This window comes from Sturnira hondurensis, unplaced genomic scaffold (assembly GCF_014824575.4).
Source record: "Sturnira hondurensis isolate 20B ecotype Veracruz unplaced genomic scaffold, ASM1482457v3 Scaffold0022908, whole genome shotgun sequence".
NCBI classification, from domain to species: Eukaryota; Metazoa; Chordata; class Mammalia; order Chiroptera; family Phyllostomidae; genus Sturnira; species Sturnira hondurensis.
The window spans coordinates 3543265-3563633 of NW_028095539.1; the positions used below are offsets into that span (position 1 = coordinate 3543265).

General features: G+C 54.9%; 1 protein-coding gene across 10 annotated transcripts in view; it reads left to right on the forward strand.

Annotated features, from left to right (window-relative positions):
* RALGPS1 (Ral GEF with PH domain and SH3 binding motif 1) overlaps positions 1 to 20369 on the forward strand; it is a 230959-nt gene that overhangs the window by 177137 nt on the left and 33453 nt on the right. For all 10 annotated transcript variants that reach the window (XM_037036964.1, XM_037036969.1, XM_037036970.1 and 7 more), the window contains 3 exons: positions 7064 to 7201; positions 9779 to 9872; positions 14687 to 14754. In XM_037036964.1, the coding sequence (XP_036892859.1) occupies positions 7064 to 7201; positions 9779 to 9872; positions 14687 to 14754 (300 nt within the window). The remainder of the gene's footprint in view (positions 1 to 7063; positions 7202 to 9778; positions 9873 to 14686; positions 14755 to 20369) is intronic.

Consider the following 20369-nt stretch of genomic DNA (forward strand, 5'->3'; position numbering starts at 1 on the left):
TTCGAAGTATCACTGCACTCCTGTAATACACCTTCTGCTTTACTGATCTTTTACATGCTACTAATTTGATTCGCTAGTGTTATTTTGGAACACTGAGTTCCATGAGACTATTTAGGCATCGTACTTTTTAATAATAGTGTCTTTCTCAATGTTGTTAATATTTTCTTCTTTATTGGTAATGAAGTTTTTTTTGCTTCTTCTTGACATGATTTTGGGAAGATAGACGTCCCTAGGAAGCCCCGTTTCAGCCGGTTTTCAAATACGCTGACGTGAACGGCGCACACAGTGCCACTTTCACGCCTCCGCCGTTTCTGGGGTCAGGGTCACTCTCTCACGCCTGATGTGCGTCTGTGCGTCTGTGCATTTTTCTTGTGGCTTCACCACACGTACCAAGGGAACTGTCTCCTTTATTGGCTTTTCAAAGAACCAGATTTCAGTTTTATCACTTCATCATTTCTGCTTTTATAGTTCATTCTTTTTCTTTCACTTTGTTTTGCTTTTTTGGTTTCTTTCTAGTTCTCGATAATGAGTACTAATTCACTTTTTGTTACCCTTCTTAATTATTAATACAAGCACTTGAAGCTCTGGATTCTTTTCTGAGCAGTGACGTGGCTTTGACTGCCCCTATATGTGTATAGTTTGTTATTTTAATTTTAATTTCTTCTTTCGTTTCTGAATTATTTGGAGGTTTTAACCTCTGGGCCAGCGGGAAGTAGAATTACTTCAGACCTACCGAGACCGCATGCATTATGGGCGTGGGAGGCATGATCTCCCCCAAAGGAAAAGCAAGGGCTGTTTCCAGAAGAACTGGGAGTGGATGTTAGACCAGCGGAAGTGCCGGTTGCACCTCACTACCAACGGGGTCGCTGAGGGGCTAAATGAGGTGGCACATTTACCTCGCACAGTGGTGAGCATGAAACAAGCCGAATGTTGGTGACCAGATCAGTGCTGGCTCCTCAGGGCCTCTTGTTGCTGATCAGAACACCAGCATGTGCCGTGTGGTCCCGTAGCTCCCTGGGAGAACATGTGCAAACAGGAGACAACCCCATTGCACCAGTAGATGACCAGGTGATCCCCATCGCACGTGGGGATTCCTGGTCGTGTCCTCATTTCACCTCGGGGAGCCAGGAGGCAACCCCAGATTCTGGGCAGGCTGTGAGACTTTGCCCAAGGGCTTTTGTGATTCATGAGACTCCACACCATGAAATGAGCAAGGCCATGTGCTTGTGGGGAAACCTGGTCTCTGACCACCTGACATGTGACTGCCTGGGCCCACCCTCTTCCTGCAGATGTGGGAGACTCGTGTCTTGGTGTTGGTCAGCTTGCAGCACGTTTCACATGAGGAACAGTCTTTACATGAGGATTTTTTCTGCAGTTTGTGTTTTGCGTGATTAATATCAATTAGCAGGCACTAATTAATCCTCACAGTCTTCTGCATCTTGACAGGGAGCCTAAGTGGCCCGCTGAGACCTCCTCCTGCAGTGGATGGAATTGCTTTGTGCTCTCTTAAAAAAAAAAAACAAACCTAATGAGCTACTGCTGTGCTATTTCATCTGGAATTTACCAGGACAGTTTACGTGACCAAACCGCACAAGTGCGGTTCTGGTGCCAGAACTCCTCGTTTCTGAAGCCTGAAAGTGGCTTTTCCAAGGCAGAGCAGGACACCACGAACAAAGCCTTTTATCTCCCACTTTAAAAGACAGCTCAAGAGAATGGAAAGCGTAAGATGGAAATGCGGCATGTTTTTATGCCGTGGAGGGTTTTTTCCCTCAACACAGCAGAATTTTCCTTATTAAATAGATAGCTGTGCAAGAAAAACCAAAACCAGAGTCGGGATGGGAGTGAGACGGGAGGCGATGGGAGAAACAAGAGAGCAGTGAGTTTCTGGGCTTGTGGTGAAGCCCAGGGCCAGCCATGGGCTTTGGCGCTGGCAGGCTGAGAGCACCCAGCTTCAAGTGGGCTTTGCTCCACGGAGCACGGTGTCCCTCAGCCTAAGAGAAGGTGTCTGTTCAGGAGAGCACCTCCTTTGTCAGCCTGGCACTCTCCCCTCAGGGTTGGAGCATCTTGTGGACAGACTCTGGTGGGAGGCCTGGATTCACTGTCGGGAAGAAGGCTTGGCCACATGCCCCTGGGGTTGGGACCAGCCCAGCTACGGAGGGCATCTGCAGCAGAGCGAGCTAAGGGCCGCTCACTGCCGTCGGCCCCGCACAGCAGGCTAATGGGCACGTATGCTGCAGCCACAGCAATGACACCAGGCCCTTTGTGGGCCTGGCAGGCAGGGGCAGAGCACAGCATGTCCAGGTAGCTGTCCCCTCAGAGGAGGTCCAGTCTGTAGGCAGGCAAGCCACGGGCTTCCAGCAGCGTCCCTGGGGGAAATCACAGCACAGCAGAGGTCCCCAAACCCCCATCTCTGTTGCTGGGACCCTTGTCCCTGTGCCAGCCAATGACTTCCAGCCCTAGCATACAGCGTTGCTCTCTGTTCCAAATCTTTGGAGTCAGGCAGACCTGAGTTCAAATCCTGACTGCCCCATTTGCAAGCTGTGTGACCTTGGACAGGTCACCGTACCTCTCTAAGCTCTTGTTTACAAATCTGTGGGGTGGGAAAATGAGAGCACCTAAATTCTGTGAGACAGACAGGCCAGCCTTTCTCGTCACAGAGTGGTGGTTCCTGTTATCGTGTTTCCTCCAAAGTGTTCATACCTCCCAGTCTAGCCCCAGTCCCATGGCACCACTCAGGACTGGTATCACTCAGTCCCATGGCAGCCAGGGCCAGTGGCTGGTCCAGTTACTCTGCATCTTAGCAAAGCCAGTGACATCGTTTCATTGGCTACAGTAACTCTGTATGAGTAGCAAGGGAGCTGAGGCGTCCCGGCTGTGCCGTCCCAACCCGGATGGAAGCTCCCAGCACTGGCCTGCCTGAGCTGGGTGGCCACCACATGGTCTGCATCTGGGTGCCACCCATGGTTATGGCAAACCCAGCTGGTGCGTCCCTCCCGTGGGGCCTCGCCATGGAGCCAGGCTTGAGGTTAGCTCAGCTTCTTGGGCATCTCAGTGGTCCAGGCCCTGGGCCAACAGACTCCTCACTACCACCGTCATCACTCCCAATCATAGTCAAGGAAACTGAGGCCCCGGGGGGTGAAAGGTTTGCCCGAGGCCACCCAGCATGTCAGCACCAGGGTTCCAAGCCTCTGGTTCGGAGCCCTACACTCTCCCACTCACACCACAGCTGCCTGTCACATGGTAGAGTTGGCAGGGCCCCCAGGCCTGGGTGGGCGCATTGCAAATGGGACCTGGAAAGATCCACCATGATGGGTGCCAGGGAGTCAGTGGGAGGAAGTGGAAGATGTAGGGGGGGGAGGTGGCCACGGCACAGCCACGAGCCTTCTTGGAGGGTGTCAATGCCAAAGGAGAAGCAGGCAGAGGAGCTGCAGCCTGGAAACCTCTGCGTTCAGCTTGCCTCAGCAGCTGCCCGGCACCAGAGGACTGGCTGGGGTTAAAAAAAAAAAGACAGTATGGCAGCCTGGGCAGACCTGTGTTCGAATCCCGCCTCCGTCACATCCCAGCTGTGCGGCCTCAGAAAAGCAAAGTGACTCTCACAGCCTCAGTGCCCCACTCTGTAAAAGAGAGAGAACACCTCCCTGACAACGCTGGTGTGTTAGGAGTCAACGTTCTGAGGAACGCTCCCAGCTTAGGACCAGGCATGTAGTGCTCAGGTTCATTATCATCACCACCTGACTCTGTGTCTCTTTCCTTAGCCACAAAATGAGGGTAATAATGTCCTTCATTGGGTTATTAAAGGGATTCAATAAAGTATGGCTTTGTTCATGCTTTTCTTCTTTCAGCTAATGTTTACCGAGCAGCTCCCGTGTGCTCTGTTCGAGCCGCTGGGGACTGAGCTCGTGGAGCAAGACACACTTCCCACTTGGAGGGCCTTCGCTTCTGCTAGGGGGACCAGGCAGTGAGGGCATGGTGACACAAATAAGCATGTAATTCCAGGCGTGGTCGGCGCGAACCGCACAGGGCCTAGCCCAGCACTGGCACGGCACAAGTGGGAGATGGCTGTTTTATGACTTCATTACAGTTTAGGCTTTTAAATATTTCCGGTTGTAGGCTAATAATGCTGAAAGATCTTCCTGGATTTGTGCAGTATTAACTGTGGAAGATTTGCTGCTTTTGGAGTTTTTATTGTGGGAGTGAGAGACTTTATTGGCGGTTCTGCCCAGGCATTTCTGCGGATCAAGTTCTCTACAGGTCACGGGGCCAGGAGTCCTCCTTTGCAAAGTCCCCTCAGTCCTCAGCGTGTCGTGTCCTTGGCCTGCGCTCTGTGGTTCTGGGGAGTAGACAGGTGCCGGGTCTGCGCATTCCATGGAGGCGAGTGATGAATGTTCCAACAGTGGCATTTGCTCTTGTGAAGTCGTGGGCTCCCCATGCCCCAGGGTGCAAGTGGGGGCAGGGCGGTAGAAATGGTGTTCTGGCACCTGCAAAGGCGAGCTCTTTCTGGCCTCTGTTTGCAGAGCCAGGGACCTGAGAGGAAGCACCGTCCTCACAGGATGGGACAGGGCACAGCTTCCATGCTGGGGGTGTTACCTGGGAAAAGGCAATTCCCAGTGTATTCTGATGGCCAGTGAGAGGGTGGGAGCGTAGGTGCTGGGGCCAAACAGACCTGGGTCCAAAGCCCGCACACCTGCTGTGAGGCCTCCAGCGGGTTTCTCCCTTCCTCTGAGCTCTGGGTTCTGTTTAGTCCTCCTGGGTTCGTGGGAGGGTCCCAGGGGTGCCTAAGGTGGGCGAGTTTCCAGCTGGTGGTAAATCCCCAGGAAGCATCCGTCTCTCTCCCTCATCCTGCACTACAGTGTGTCTGCTCCTGGGCTGAGTGGCACTCAGCCACTCGGAGGCAGCTGGGTTCAAGTGTGCACCAGGTTCTCATCTGGAGCAAAGCTGCCCCTGTCCCTCACCCCCGCCCCTCCGGCTCAGCACAAGAGGGCGCTTTCTGTTGTGGTTGAAGCAGGGAGAGGATTTTCAGGGTTGCTGAATCCCTGGGGAAGTGACAGAGTTACCGTTTTAAGAGGAGAGAGGAAAAACAAGGTCAAGAGAAAGAATATGTGGACCTGAATCTACCAAACTTGGAGCCTCTGTGTGGGGAAATTATTTCTAATTATTGAAATTTCGGACATGTGATGCCACTGAAAGAGTGGACGTCGAGATGGTTCCTGGGAGAAGTATCAGCCTGTGTTTCCGTGATTGAACGGTTTCCCGTAACAATGTGCAGCTATTTTAAAAGCAGAGGACTGACTCATCCAGCAGCAGCAGCTGCCGACCGCGATGGCGGCAGTGTCCTCTGGGGCAGTGGCTTGAGTTCGGCTCCCATCACAGTGACCAACTGTGTGACCCGGAACCACTTGCACATCCCACTGCACTTCCTTTTCCTCCTCCGTAAAGTGGGGTGTTGTGAGGGTCACTGACACGGTGCATGTGTAGGTCAGCATGGTGCTCATTTGTCCATGCGAAACACCCCAGCGTCTGACTACCTGCTTCTTACACTGTAATAGTGATGAGTAGTTTAACAGTAAACTCTTAAGGCTACAGGTTTTCCTCTGATTGCCGCTCTAGTCTGATGCAGCAAATTGTTAACATGTAGTGTTCTTACTGTCATTGTCTTTAGTAGACTTTTATTTTAGATTTTGTTTTTATTTGATCTGAGAGTTTCTTGTGAGCGTGTGCGTGTGTGTGCATGTGCATGTTTTTCAAATGGTTAGACTTTTTAACACTTATTGTTAAATCCTGCGTCTACGATAAGGCCAAAGAATGTGGCTAATTTACTTTTTGAAACTTACTAAACTTTTCTCTACAGTCTAGCATCTAGTCAAATTTGTAAGCATTCCATGGGTATTAGAAAAGAATGACACTTTCTTTTATGTAATACCAAGCTTGTTGATTTTGTTACTCAAATACTATATTTGTATATACACAAATATACCCATGTATCTGCATGTGTGCATATTTTGTACACACACACAAATTCTGGAAGAGACGTGCTGAAGGCCCCTGTGCGGTTGTGTCATTGTTAAATTCACCTTTTATTTCGGACAGACTTTTGCTCTGTGTATGTTGACGCAGTGTTGCCTTGGGCACTGAAATGCGTGGTCCTTAGATCTTCTCCACCAACTGCGTTTTCATCAATATCAGTCACCCCTCTTCGCCTTGGTCACTGTTTTCGGCCCTGAGTTCTGCTTCGCATCACTGCTCCTGGTCAGCCCCGCCCACACCGCGGCTGTAGGGCAGTACCACAGAGGCCACATGTCCCCAGAGGGTCTGGGCTGCAGTCCTGGGGCAAGCTAGGGAGCTGAGGGCCGGGAGCGCATCACGCTGCTTCACCATCCTTCTCCCCACCACTGGCCAGGTGGCATGTTCCAGAACCCCCTTGGCTGACGTCAGGAGGCCTTGCCGAAGTTCCACACTGGCCTGTCCCAGCTGTACTTTTGTATCACTGTTATCTTCTCACTAAGCACCCTCACGAGAATTCTCTGCTTAGCCCTAGTGTTTTTATACCAAGGACTGGTGCTTTTTAAAATTTGTTCTTCTGTCCCTTAGTTAATTTATGATTAGGGGTGTGTGTGTGTGTGTGTTCAGATAGACACACAGACATACCACGAAGTGAATAAATAAAAACCGAATTTATCCAAATGGCTTCTTCTGGATGTGATACCTTAGACCTCTTAAACTTTGTCAGTTGGTGAGAAACACAAGTATCCATTCATCTCCTTTATGTCCCGTTATTTTCCACATGGGTTACAAGGGGAGAAAATCCTCGTTGCTGAAGACTGCACGGTCCAGAGATGCTGAAATCCTGCCAGTGTTCATCTGAGTTGTCACGCAGGTGTTCAATTTACTGTTGCATGATCTGTGTGAGAAGTTGGTCAGGACCGGAGCTGAAATCTGAGTGAGCAGTGTCTCCGTTTGCCGCACGCCGCCCTGTACAGCTCCCAGCAGAGCGGCTCTGTTTTGTGCCATTTTGTCTGTTTACTGGTGAACACCCACCATCATTAAGTGCCTCCTGTACTTTCAGGGATCTATCTTCTGGATTTAATCTACATCGATTCTGCATATCCTGCCTCAGGCAGCATCATGGAAAACGAACAAAGGTCCAACCAGATGAACAATATTCTCCGAATCATCGCTGACCTACAGGTCTCCTGCAGCTACGGTGCGTACCCAGATTACTGGCATTGAGAGATACTACGTCCCTGAAATTTGCATCCCGCACCTTACCAGTGAGAAAGCTCTATCTCGAGCATCAAAGATGTGCTCGACTTTTTATGTACATGTCTGATCTTCACAGAATGTGCAAACTAGATGTCACCGTCTTTGTATTGCAGGTGAGGAAACTGAGGCTTAGAACAGGTTGGTCACGTCCCTGTATGATCACATGTGTAGCGAGTGGCAGAGTCCAGGTCTGTCCGGCTCTCAAGCCAGAATATTCATGAGCTTTGTGGGCAGCGACTGGGCGGCTCTCCTGTAGGCAGACTCGGGGCCCTGGCTCCTCCGTGCCCCCGGGGCCCTCCACTGAACTCTGCAGGACGGTGCAGGAATAGAGCATCACGCAGGACTAGGCTTTACAGGCCAGACTGCGTGCGGCACTCACTACTTCTGAGGTAGGCTGGGAAAGGCGGTCTGGCTGTGGGTCTAGGAGGAAAAGGGAAATGATGTGGCAGACAACTTAGCCAGGCTCTGCCAACCATGACCAGACCCAAAGTGGGACCGTGAAGGGGACAGTCTGAAATAGGTGAGGAGACGGTTGTTGGAGAAGGGGCAAGGAACTGGGTGGTCAGGACTCCGGAAGGGCCATCCACGTGCACATTAATGTCACCCAAAATGATGGCGGGCTTTGGGGTGTGGAGGTCGGCAGTGAGCCAGGTGCCCAGGTCCCCCAGGAATCGACATGAATGGCCAGGGGGCAGCTGGGAGGTGTCAGCAGTGAACAGGAGAACGGGTGGCAGAGTTGCAGCAACACACCTCCGTGGAGCGGGTTCCCACAAAAGGGGTTGAGGAGTGAGTCTAGAAGCAGCAAAGGGAACCAGACACGCACCAACGCTACACAAGGTGTGAGCGAACCGACAGGACACGGGGTGTGAGCAAACCAATAGTCTCCGCTGGGGAAGACGCCTGGGAAGCCAGAGTGGGCCTCCTACAAGGTGGGCTCGCTGAAGCAAAGGGCCTGCTCACAAGGGGTGGGGGGAGGTGTGAGCACTCCCCGACCAGCTGTTCTCTGACCAGAAGAGCAGGGAGGGCACTGTCCCCAGGGCAGCCCTCACCCACTGAGGCCCTTTCCATGGACAAGTGCATTGACACTCAGGGTCCTGCTGACCAGCAGAGCAATTCCAGACACAGCTGTGGGGTCAGACAGACTAGGGTTCAGATCTCGGCCCTGCCTCTTGAAGTCACTTTCTCTCTGAGTCTGAGGTACTCTCATCTGTACACATGTGGACATATGTGTGCTGACCCTTGGCATGCCCGGGCATTTCATCAGAGCTCAGCAAACGCTTGCTTTCCTACCGTCACCTGCACCCACCTTGTCACCAGCTTCAGGCAGTGGTGGTGTCCCCACAGCAGAGATGAGAATGCTGAGACTCACAGGGTGTCCAGCGTTTCGGGGTCTCTGCGCCACCCTGGAAGAAGAAGAGCTGTCTTGGGCTGCACGTTAAATGCACTGCAACCCATAATCACAAAACAATCTCATGTTCTAAGTAAATTTATGATTTGGTGTTGGGCCACATTCATAGCCACCCTGAGCCATATTCAGCCCATAGGCTGCAGGTTGGACGACCCTAAAAAATGGCACGTTCAGAATCTCGAAGTCAAGGGGCAGAGCCACCAGGTGTGACCTTCCTCGTGTGACCTGGACGCACCCCGGAGAGTGTGGGTCCTTTCCCACCCACCCGCTGCTGTTCTTCACAGCCTGCTCCACCACCTCTGCCTCCTCCTCCTGTCCTCTAGCTCATTCCACCCCACCCCGCAGGGAACGGCAGAGAGGGTCTCAGAGGGTTTGGGGCCCCCTCAGAAGTGCAGTGACCCTGAAGGTCTGTGGAGAGCAGCTGGCATCAGCCACACCAGGAAGTGGAGGCGGTGCAGGGTAGAAGGTGGCCTGGGATTGAAACCCGGCTCTGCCTCACTCAGGGACATAAGTTTTGCGAGTTGCCATGCCTTTTTCCTCTGTGGAGTGGGCATACGTGTCCCCAAAGGAGGCAGCTGTGAGGGCCAAAGCCAGTGACTCCTAGGAGCCTCTCGGTACAGAGCCTGTCATGGAGCAGGGGCTTGAGCATCTGGGTCCATCCCTGCCTTCCCAGGACGCAGCAGCTCCAGCCCCAGGGCCAGGTGCTCCAGCTGTGCCAGGGTCTGGGTGGGGCCTCCACACTGGGCTGGCTGAGGTTTTTTTCACTCATTCTTGCTTTCTTGTCAAATGGGTGGGCAAGCACGGGAGGTTTGCCAGATGACCCCAGTGGAAACCTGTTTTAGGACACAGACACCTGGCTGTGGCCTATTCTGGAGGCCACCTTTCCCCAAAGGTCCGTCTTTCCCTGACCAAAGAACCGTGGTGGCCTCAGTGTGTGGTGTCTGTGGCCCAACTGTCTGGGGGCACTCCGTGAGGGCAGAGCCCAGGCCTGATGGCCCCTCTGTGCCCAGTCCCCAGTGTCTGGTGCCAAAGTCAGCCATTCCTACATTTCTCATCCGGAACCTGGAGATGGGAGAGACTGAACCTCTGGGTTTTGTCCACCTCTGGCAGATCACCTAACAACCCTGCCCCATGTGCAGAAGTACCTGAAGTCTGTGCGCTACATCGAAGAGCTCCAGAAGTTTGTGGAGGACGACAACTACAAGTGAGTGCCCACTCTCCCTCCCGGCCCGCCACGCACACAACACACATGCACAGAACGCGACCACTGACGCCGCTGGGCCCGAGGTGGTCTCGTCCGCCCCAGGCCCACAGGTTACGAGGCAGGAGTTTTGTGAACTGTGTGGGTAATGTGGATTTGGACTTCAGGCCATGCAGGGGCAGGCGCCAGCTCTCAGGAGCGAGTCCCAGTGCTGGGTGGAAGGAAAGCTTTCCAGCCATATCTCTGGGCTGGCAACTGGAGTTCTCCACGAGTCAGCTTCATAGATAGGGTAGGGCTCCCGGTGGTCCCAGCCTTCCGCAGGACCATCGCTGGCTGGTACTGGCTGAGGCCCCATGTCCGTCTCATGAAGCCCTGTAGAGTAGAGCGAGTTCCCTGAAGAGCCTGGGGGCCCCTTGGTCTCATCTTCCACTCACCCTGATCTGGCTTTCAGTTCTGTTTCTTCTGTGGCACCTGGGAACCTACGCAGCATTTCTGCACATTGCGAGGGCGGCAAAGGGTGTTTCATGTCCACTCTGCCATGTTGGTGGGACATGTTCTTGGCTGGTTTGGAGCTGAGGTCAGCGTGAACCTCAGGCGTTTTCATGCAACCTGACATATCGAGGCAGGTCTCGGCCATCTTGCAATCGATCATTTGCCCCCCGAATATCACCTTTCCCTGTGTTCTCTTAAATCCCATCTTGCTTGTCACCTCGGGTACATACACCGTAGTCCCTTTGTCTCCTGTTAGCCGTTGTGTTCATTTTAACGTCTTGTAGCACGGGGTCTGAGAGTTTGACCACCCCAATTGCTCCTCATCTTGGTCACTGAAAACTGTAGGACTGTGGTCACTAGAGACACCCCCGGCTTACCCGCAGCTCGCTCAGCAGGGCCTTAGGAAGGGCTGTGCACACATCCCCGAGTCTGCCAGCCCCACGCCAGCGGTCCTCAGCCCTGGCTGCGAACCGGTCACCCAGGAGGCCTGCTAACTCCCCAGGTGTCTGGGGCGGGGCCTGAAAATCTGTGGTTCTTCAAAGTTCTGTAGGTGGCTCTACTGGTTGGTTGTAACTTTAGGATCAAGACACGATATCTTTAGTTTGTTTTTGTATGGTATTTTGTTAAAATCAAATATGAAATGTCAGCCTATTACGTAATAGTAACAACAATAGATGAAAGCCAGAGAATGTCATTAAAATTGTGTTTGCCACAAATTGAGCTCATTTTACTTACAAAGCACTTGCTTAAAAACGGACCCCAGAGTGTGAAATTATTCCCACTTAGGTTCTGGGGTAATATTTTCCATTCCTGTGCCGGTAGCACTATTAAAGAGACAGTAGTTTTTCATTAACACTAATATCCCTTAAGGAGAAAAATGTAAATACTTCTGACCATGAGATAATCCTTGGACAGGCCACAGGCGGTGAGTCACCGTTCCGTCGTCCTGAAGGACCGTGACACCCCCAGCATCTCGAGCTCCCAGCAGTCAGCCTGGGCTGCACAAGAGCCCTTTGTTGTCGTCCACATGGTCGAACCCGGGGAGGAAGCCGTACTCTCAGCCCCCAGCCCAGAGCACTGAGGGAGCCCCTCCCCAGGCAGCGGGTCCCTTCCCTGGCTCCGAGTGGCAGACAGGTCGGGGCCTGTGGATCTGCTCGTGGAACCCCCAACTCCACAGCCCAGCGAGGGACTTGCTGCCCCTCCCCCGAGGGCACAGCTGCTTAGCTAATACCTTGAGGACTGCATTCCCAACCCCGCCCCCTCTGCTGTGGAGATAGTCTGCCAGGGGGTCCACCCAGTGCCTTGTTCTTCTCAGCCTTTGTTCTGTTTTGGGGTTTGTTTTTTTAACTTAAAAGCAATTACCCAAGTTCCCACCAGCATTAGGTGAACGCAATTTTGGACAGTTTTCTATGCATAGAAAGTACATACGTGTAGATAGAGGAGGGCGGTGGATAGATGGATGTGAGGCTAGAACCTATTAAAGTTGAATCAGGCTACACTTGCTATTTTTAATTAACAGCATTGATTTTAATTTAACCGGGAAAAGAAGGAACTAAAATAAAACTCAAGGAATTGCTGCTCTTCAAATAAATATTTCCCTGCCCCCAAAGGTATTATTTCCTAAAAGAGCTTCTAAGATTAACCAGGAGGTCAGGGGGACACCGACAGGGTGGAGCCCAGCAGTTCTGTCGTGACTCGATTCCCACCGTGAAGTCGGGCACGAAGGATGAGAACACTGGCACTGCCCCCGCCCCCGTCACCCCCACTCCACCACCTTCCAGTTTCTTATTAGTTACATTGTTATCCCGCGAAGTCCAGGTTTATAACATACGCATTCTGTTCAGGAATGATCACTCCTACTGTTCGCTGTTTTAAACAGATTCAGTTCTTTGCACCCGTTGTCTCCCCAGAGCTCCTCCCTTCTCGAAGTCTCCATGGTAAATCGGGCCCCTCATCTAGACGATGTCAGCAGGTTTTCACGAGTCGTGCACGCTCTGATTTCTGTCCCGAACACGCCTGTCCCCGGCTCGCTGGGCTGAGTGCCTTCGCATCTCTCCCCGGGACGTGCAGACCCTGCTCCATCGCCGTCTGGCCTTGTTTGATGCCGTAGAGAAGCCTCAGCTCGGTCCAATTTTTAACTCTTGTCAAGGGTCTCGTTCTGTCTTCCTAGTGGGTGAAGAAGTCCTCGACGTTCAAGAGTTTAACAAGGGGCATGCCTGCAGTGGGGGGTTTATATCACATTTCCCTGGAACACGGGGCGCTCTCTCTGCATTTCAGAGGAATTTTTTTGTTTTACACCTTTGGCTCCTTCTGCACCATTTCTTGGGTTTTTCTCTTCCTCTATCTAGGAACCCACAGCGGGACGCTCTCTGCCTTCCATGCCTGTGAGCTTCTGTCTAATCTCCGTCTTCGTGGTCACAGTCACCGGGCGGTCTGTTTCTGCTTAGGTCTTCGTTCAGGTCTCGATTCATTCCCCTCAGTCTCCAGTCCCCTTTTCGTCTTACTTGTCTGCTGTCTTGTTCTCAGGTCTTGTTTCTGTTCAGCCCATGTTCTGTGTGAGTTGTCCCACTGCTCAGAGCACTCGCGGGGACTGCCTGGTACTCCTGGGGCTGCCCCTGGGCTGCGCCTTCCCTCCTTTTTCTGGGGGAAGGGTGCTTTCTGGGTGGCCATGCCCTTCCTTTTCATCTTCCTCCCACTTGAGAAGCCCCGTCCGGTTACTCCACGGCCACGACAGAGGGAGATGCGTCAGACCCTGTCTCGCCACGTGCGAGGTGGGTTGGTTCTCCTGCTGGGTGGGGAGGTCTGGGGGAACGTGGGGCTCAGGCTCCAGGAGGAAGGGAGCAAGCAGTCTGTTTCAGGTGTGGGGGCTCTGTTTCAAGACCTCTATCAGGGTTTCCTCCGCCCTGTCGGAGGCCGTACCCCATTCCAGAAAGGAGTGCCTCAAGTGTGTACTCGCCCCCCGACGGAGGCTTCATTTCCTCAGAGTATCCACCATGCTCTCCATCCGCCCCATCCGTCTCTCCCAGCCATGGGGCCGTTCAGGAGAGCGATAGGTAAGGACCCACTCAGCCCCATGGAGGGGTCCCAGAGGGCAGGGCAGAAACCAGGCCACATTATGACTCTTGGTCAGACCTCACCGTCCTCGTTTTCTTTTCTTAGCCGCCAGTCTCTGGAGGTCACGGCTGTAGTTCACACCTCTCCCCTTGCTGCGGAGCATCTGGCGAGTGTGTTTGCACCCGGGCTTTCATAATTGTTGGTTTTGCTGGGAGGGGGAGACTCTGGCATCTGGCTTCACTCTGTCATCTTCGCCCAGCAGTTCTTTATTAATGCTTTTTTAAAAGATTTTTATTTATGTGTTTATTTACTTATCTATTTATAGAGAAAGGGGGAGGGAGGGCGAAAGAGAGGGAGAGAAATATGGATGTGAGAGAGAAACATCTATCAGTTGCCTCTCGCACACCCGCCTGCAGTCAGGGGACCTGGCCCACAACCCAGGCATGTGCCCTGACTGGGAATTGAGCTGGTGACCTATTTATTGGTTTGCAGGACGACTCCCAACCCACTGAGCCACACCAGTCAGGGCTTAATTAATCCTTTTGAAAATAATAATAATACTGAGGTGCCAATCCTCATAATGTGCCTGTTGCCACCTGCATCTCTGGGGACGACTGAGAGGGAGTGTGTGATGACTGAAAACCCCAGCTGGCCAGTGTGGCTTGGTTAGAGCCTTGTTCCATGAACCGAAAGGTTGCAGCTTCAAATCCCAGTCAGGGCACATGCCTAGGCTGTGGGTTCGGTCCTGAGTAGGGGCCCATGAGAGGCAACCAACTGATGTTTCCTCTTGCATTGATGTTTCTCTCCTTCTCTCTAGCCCTCCCTTCCCCCCTCTCCAAAATCATTAACATGTCCTCAGGTGAGGATAAAAACAAAAACGAACAAACAAAACAAAACCAGTTTGGGTTCAAAGGCTCCAGGGTTTGATGTTCCGCCCCTTCAGCTCACTGCCCCTCCGCTCCCTCGTGTATAAGTCGGGGTAATGTGCCTGCCTCGTTCAGGGTGTTGACTTCAGAATGAACACGTTGGCGATGGGCCATGACTACTACTTTTGCTCTGTCATCCTTAACCATTATTTCTTGGTCACAGAAGTCCCCTGGGCACTGGGAAGGAAGTGGCTGTGATCTGGAGCAGACCCCAGCGTATTCCTGGGTTTCATGGCCATAACTGTCCTTCCAGCCATCCAGTCTGCCGATTACCAACACGGCCACGCTCAGTCCCCCTCCGATGCAGCAGAGCCCGTCTGACCTTGTGAAAATCCTTGTTTTCAGACTGTCGCTCAGAATCGAGCCAGGAAGCAGCTCTCCAAGACTCGTCTCTTCCAAGGAAGACCTCGCAGGTATTGTAGCCGCACCGTATGGAGTGGGGGTGCACCCGCTAGAAGCCCATGTGCGGTTGGTCCTGCCTGTGGGGCCAAAGGGTGCAGTTCAGTTTGCAGGTTGGCGGGCCCAGCTGTCCCTGCTCACGGCCCTCCCACACCAACCTGCCTAGGCTCCTGATCCCACGGAACTCCTGGGGGCACCTCTGGGCTGGGGCTCCCTGGAGGAGCCTGGGACCTAAAAGCCCCAAGAGAGGCAAGATCAGAACCCCAAGTTGGGAGCACGCACAGGGTGGGTAGAGAAAACCCCAGGGTCTTCTCCAGGTCACCTGGGCCCAGTGCCCTGCAGCTGACATGCCCTGGGGAGGCGCACGGGGTGCCGGGGTGTTTGGTGCCACCAGCCACAGATGGCTCGGCTCCGTGGAGCATCGGTTCTGTTCACATATTTGGGACACACACACACAGTGTCCCCCAGCAATTAAGGACCCAGCTTTGAAGGCAGCCCTCACTGTGCTGTTTCCTAGCTTTGTCATTCAATTGTCCGGTCTTTGGTGACCTCGACCACACAGTGGAGGTAATGCCAGCGATCACTTTACGGGGCCGCTGTGATGCCCGGGCAGGTTCACGCCTTAAAGCGCTCTGCCCATGTGGGCACGTTGTGAAAGTGCTTTGTCGTTCCTGCTGTGGCCGCTTCCTTCCGTCTGTGTTCCAACCAGTGTGGTGACTAGGGCTGAGCACTGCCGCCACCCAGGGAGGGACCAGTCTGGGGTTAGCCCAGCCTGACACACAGAGCTCCTTCACCAAGTGCAACGTCTGTTATTAGGATGATGTTGTTATCATCAATGTTGTGATTAGCACTGAATCACCCCTCAGGTTCTAGCAAGATGTCACTGCCTCAGGGAAGCATTTCCTCCCACCTGTCCCAGACCAGGTCAGGCCACCCCCTGCCCCACCCCGCCTGTTACACCAGGGGTTGGCACAAGAGGACCAAACCCTCGGCCCCCGTTTGTGTCAGAGCACAGCCACACCCATCCATCGACTGTTGTCCGTGGCCCCTTTCACACTGCAGCGGCGGAGTCCAATGGTTGGGACAACCACCCCCCCCACCCTAACCCCGGCCCTGCAAAGCCTAAAACACTCACCAGCTGGCCTTCCACAGAGGCCCCCCCCGCCCTTACAGCTCTCTGTGCCTCTCCGTAACACTTCCTTCCTGCACATCAGACGGTTACCTGTGCTTGTTTGTCCCAGGTGCCTTCCCTCTCCCTCAGACCCAAGTCCCTGGGTAAGAACCCAGTCTCCTGCCTTCATCCCTTCAGCCCAGGCCTTTGAGCTCCTTGCTGGGCCCTGCAGGCACCTGGTTCTCGAAGGAGCCCCAGAGCCGCAGTGACTGCTGACGCTGCACTCCCTCCCAGAGAAGTGCTGATGCCAGAGGTTTGGCCGTGGAGTGAGCGGCTCTCGGGGGTGTTTCCCACCAGCTCCCCAACCCCCCCCCCCCCCGCCCTGCGGCTCTGGACCAGGATGTGAAGGCTTTAGCTGATCACCAGAGGGCTCGGCAGCATCTGGAAAGCCTCGGGGGCCGGACTCGCTCAGTGGTCCTGGCTTCCCACCTATTGTCTCAGATGAGGTGGTGCCTCTGCAGCCCCCGCACAGCCAGGGGTCTGTGGAGGGCAGGGCCAGAGGGGCAGCTCTGAAAAGGCCTGCCCCGGTCTGGCAGTTAGACTGGGCTGCGTGGCAGGAGCCCAACCAGACCCCGAGACAGGAATGTGCCTCTTGCAGCCTGGGCATGGCAGGAACGCGGCCCCCCTCAGCTCCTCAGCGGGGGCTTAAGCTGCTTGCTGCTCTGGGCTCCCTTCCCAGTAGGCAGGCACCCCAACACCTGCCAAGGAGAGGCCCCAAGATGTGTTCATTCATTCTCTCCTTCAAGACTTCCGTGCCAAGGGCCCGCTGTGCACCAGGCAGTCGCCGTGGGCCCCACGCACAGGAACAAGGCACAGACTTGCCCTCATGGAGCTGACACATTAGTGGGGGCAACGGGATGGGAGCCATGAAGGGGCAAGGTGTGGCATGTTGAGGAGCCGAAAGGAGGCCGGTGGGAGCTCCCCACCCCCTCTTTGTGGCCCATGCCCTTCTCTAACCAGCTGGCCTGCCTGGCGCACGGGGACCGCAGACTCTGGTGTGCGGGGCAGCCCTAGTTGTGGGCCCCAGGACCAGGGACTCGGTTAACTTCAGCGTGGCCCCAGCGGAGGCTGCGCCCCTTCTCTGCAGTGGTCCCCACACCCTCCACAGAGACCTGCCCCGCCTCTGCGCCCTGGGGCGTGGCTATGCCCGCAGCTCTGCACCGACAAGCAGACAGCCTGTGAGAAAGGCAAGACAGAAACCTTCTCCGTCCCTGTTCCGTGGAGACAAACAGGCCAGGAATGCCACGTTTTCAGCTTCCCCCCATGTGTAATGTTTCACTTATGTAGTTAAATAATATTTTCCTGGAGAGCAAAAGTTATAAAGAACGCTGACCCCAGAGAGGGCGAGTCATGTTAGCGTGTGCCTTGGAACTGGTGCAGACAGCCCCAGATTTGTGAGCCCTGCCTCCACGTGGCTGAACCAACCGACAGGTTTTCTCTGAAGAGTCCTTGGCAGTAAAGCAGGTCCCTGGAAAAGCCCGGCCCGCACCCCGGTTTCTGCACTCGCCCCTGCAGCACCGTCCCTGCAGCACCGCCCTCCCACTCACCTTTCTGCCTCCCTCCTCTTGTCGCCCCCTGAGGAAAAGCCCTCCTGGAGTCAGGCGGCCCCGGGGGACAAAGCCGGGCTCTGGCACTCAGCTGTGGGACTGAGGGCAATTGGCTGAAATCCCTCAGAGCCTCAGTCTTCTTACTGGTAAAATGGGAATAGGAATAAATAATTCCCGTTGGCTTACTTCACAGGGCTAGGGCTGTGCGGGAAAAGCCCTTAGCTCGGTGGCCGGTGCTCGCTTGTGCAGGGGCCGTGTGAGGCAGTGTGAGTCTGGTGGCACCTCTGATGCACGCTTCGGTTCTGTGAGTCAGCCAGCCGGGTAGGACGCAGCTGGGTGGCTGGTCTCTGTTCCACCGTGTCTGGGGCCGCAGCTGGAGAAACGAAGACCGAGGGGGACTCAAGGCCCAGGGCCGGGGTCTCTGGATGTGCTGGGTGTTGGCTGTCGGCTGGAGCTGCAGCCGGGGCAGAGCAGGTGGGTGTGTGCTGCCTCCTGTGAGACCAGGGCCACCCTACCCACATGGCAGCCTCAGGGTCCCTAGACTCTTGTGGCAGCGATTCCCTGACAGGATGTCCCAGGGGCAGGATGGAAGCTGCCTCGCAGCATCTGTATGACCCTCCTTGGAAGCCACACAGACTGGCTTTTGCCACAGAGTGTAGTCAAGGCTGTTGCAGAGGCTGGCCCAGGTCCAAGGAGAGGGGACATAGACATGACCACTCAGTAAGAGCGGTGTCAGAGAACCCGTGCACATGTGTTACAACCACCACACAGCGGGTCCACGGCTGGGAACAGAGGCTCGGGGACGATAGCAGTGACACCCAGCCCTTGCTGAGCACACCCTCCACACTGCCCACGTGTTTCCTCAGTGACCCTCACACCGGCCCTGTGATCTGGGGCGCCAGTCTCCTCATTCTCCGGGTGAGGGGCCTCAACTCAGGCAGGGAGCAAGGGCAGAGCCTCTGGCTGAGCCCAGAGCCCAGGGGTCTGGACTGGTCACACCTGCACCAGCAGCGAAAGAAGCAGGGTGCAGGCGAGGCCCTGGCACACTCTGGGCTCGGTGCCCGCTACCCCTTGCATCGCAGTGCCATATGCACCCTGCCCCCGATGACGGCCTTGGCACACCTGTGACTTTCCTGCAGACACTTTGAGGTACACACGGTTTGAGCTCGGTCCTGAGAACTGGTTCTGTGTAAGAATCAGAACTCCAAACCCGGATTTGGCATAAAATACCTGTCTCTTGCCCTAGCCGGAGGCTTCAGGTTGACTGCCGTGGCTGGAGAGCCCGGGCGCTGGGCTCTTCTCTATCCCTAAGTGCTCCCTGCCTCTCTCAGCTTGCTGACCATGGGCGACTAGAGGGAAGGACAGTCTTAGTGGTGGGTGCTGCTGTCTTGGGACACGGGTGACGGCCCCAGGTGGCAGCTGCTAACACTAATGCTTCCTCTTACATGGGCTTTTCAGAGAACCCAGAGGTCCCCTGCTCTGGGCAGGTGCACTATCATTCCGGGTGCCTCTGCGGCCCTGTCCATGGCCTGCTGTGTCTGCCCCATCCAGCCCCTTGCTGCTCGGGTCCTCTCAGCTCCACGCCAGCGCTCCTCATGGGGGCCGCCTTGATCCTTGGGCCACACTTTCCTTGTCCCAACAGATCTGCAAGTGCAGCTAAGCCCAGAACGGCCACCGCTGTCCCGGGGCTGTGGCCATATTGGCTTCTCAAAGCCCAGGGTAAAACACTGGTTGTCCCTGGGTCTCCCACCTGCTGGGAACATATTTCAAGCTCCCCAGCTGGTCTGTGGAGACACCCCCACACTATGATTGAGTAGAAGAAACGACCCTATGGGCGAGGGGTGGGGACTCCCCTTCCATGCGCTCTTCTTTCCTCCCTCTATTCTCAGGGCCCCTGCGTGAGGGGCCCCTGGGTGCAGGGCTGTAGGGCTGGGAGGCCAGTTTTCACCTACTCCCACAAAAGCGTACATCTGCCTTGCCGGGAAGTGTCCTGTCCTATAGCCTGGTATGTCAGGGTCAGGCTGAGGAGCCGAGACTCGAGTCTGGTTCTGCCTGACTCTGTCGCCCTGCTGCCACCCCGCGCCTCCTCTGGCACCAGTGCTATCCCTGGCGTTTCTTGCTCCCCATGGCCTGGGAATCTAGGCCCTCTGACTCCAGGGGGGACGTCTGGGTCTCACCACAGTCGAAGGGTGATCACTCACAATAGAGACCCGTGAGAGCTGTGTGTGTAAGAAACAAAGAATGTGTGTGAATGTGAAAGGGATCAGCTCCCAGGCTCGACCATGAAACCTGGCCAGAGAAGGGTTTCAACACAAACAGGCTTTCTGTGCAGAGGGGCCCGTGTGTCCCAGCATGCCGCAGGGCTCTGGCAGACCCAGAGGAAGGCCAGTCCCTTCCCTGGGCCAGGGTCTGAGCAGGCGCAGGAAAGAACCACCCCGCTTCAGGTTGGATGGAAAGACGCCCTGTGCATCACACACCCGGGGGGCGGTGCTTTGGAGAGCTCCAGGTCACAGCAGTTATCACTCCCTTTCCCAGTGAGGAGCCTGGGCCACGCGCTCCCAGCCCCGCCCCAGCAGAGCCGAGACTGGAACACAAGCCTTGTGACTCCAAGTCAAGTCGTTTCCTCTCTGCCACAGCTGCCTCCCATTAGCTTCCAATGCGTGAGACTTGGAAAGCACCCCAGAGGCAGCAGTGGGGCTGCCAGGCTGCTTAAACTGGGCAGTGCTGACCCAGGGCAGGGCCTCTCAGATGCTGCTGGAAACCCGTGGGAACGAGGCTCCCCATCCCAGGCCCGTGTCCTCCTTGGCAGAGCTGCCGCCTCTGCAGCCATGAGCCCCACGCCCGGTCACTCGGCACACGCACTGTACTCCAGTCGTTCTGCCCTGCGCTGCACACTTGAACCCAGCCCCTG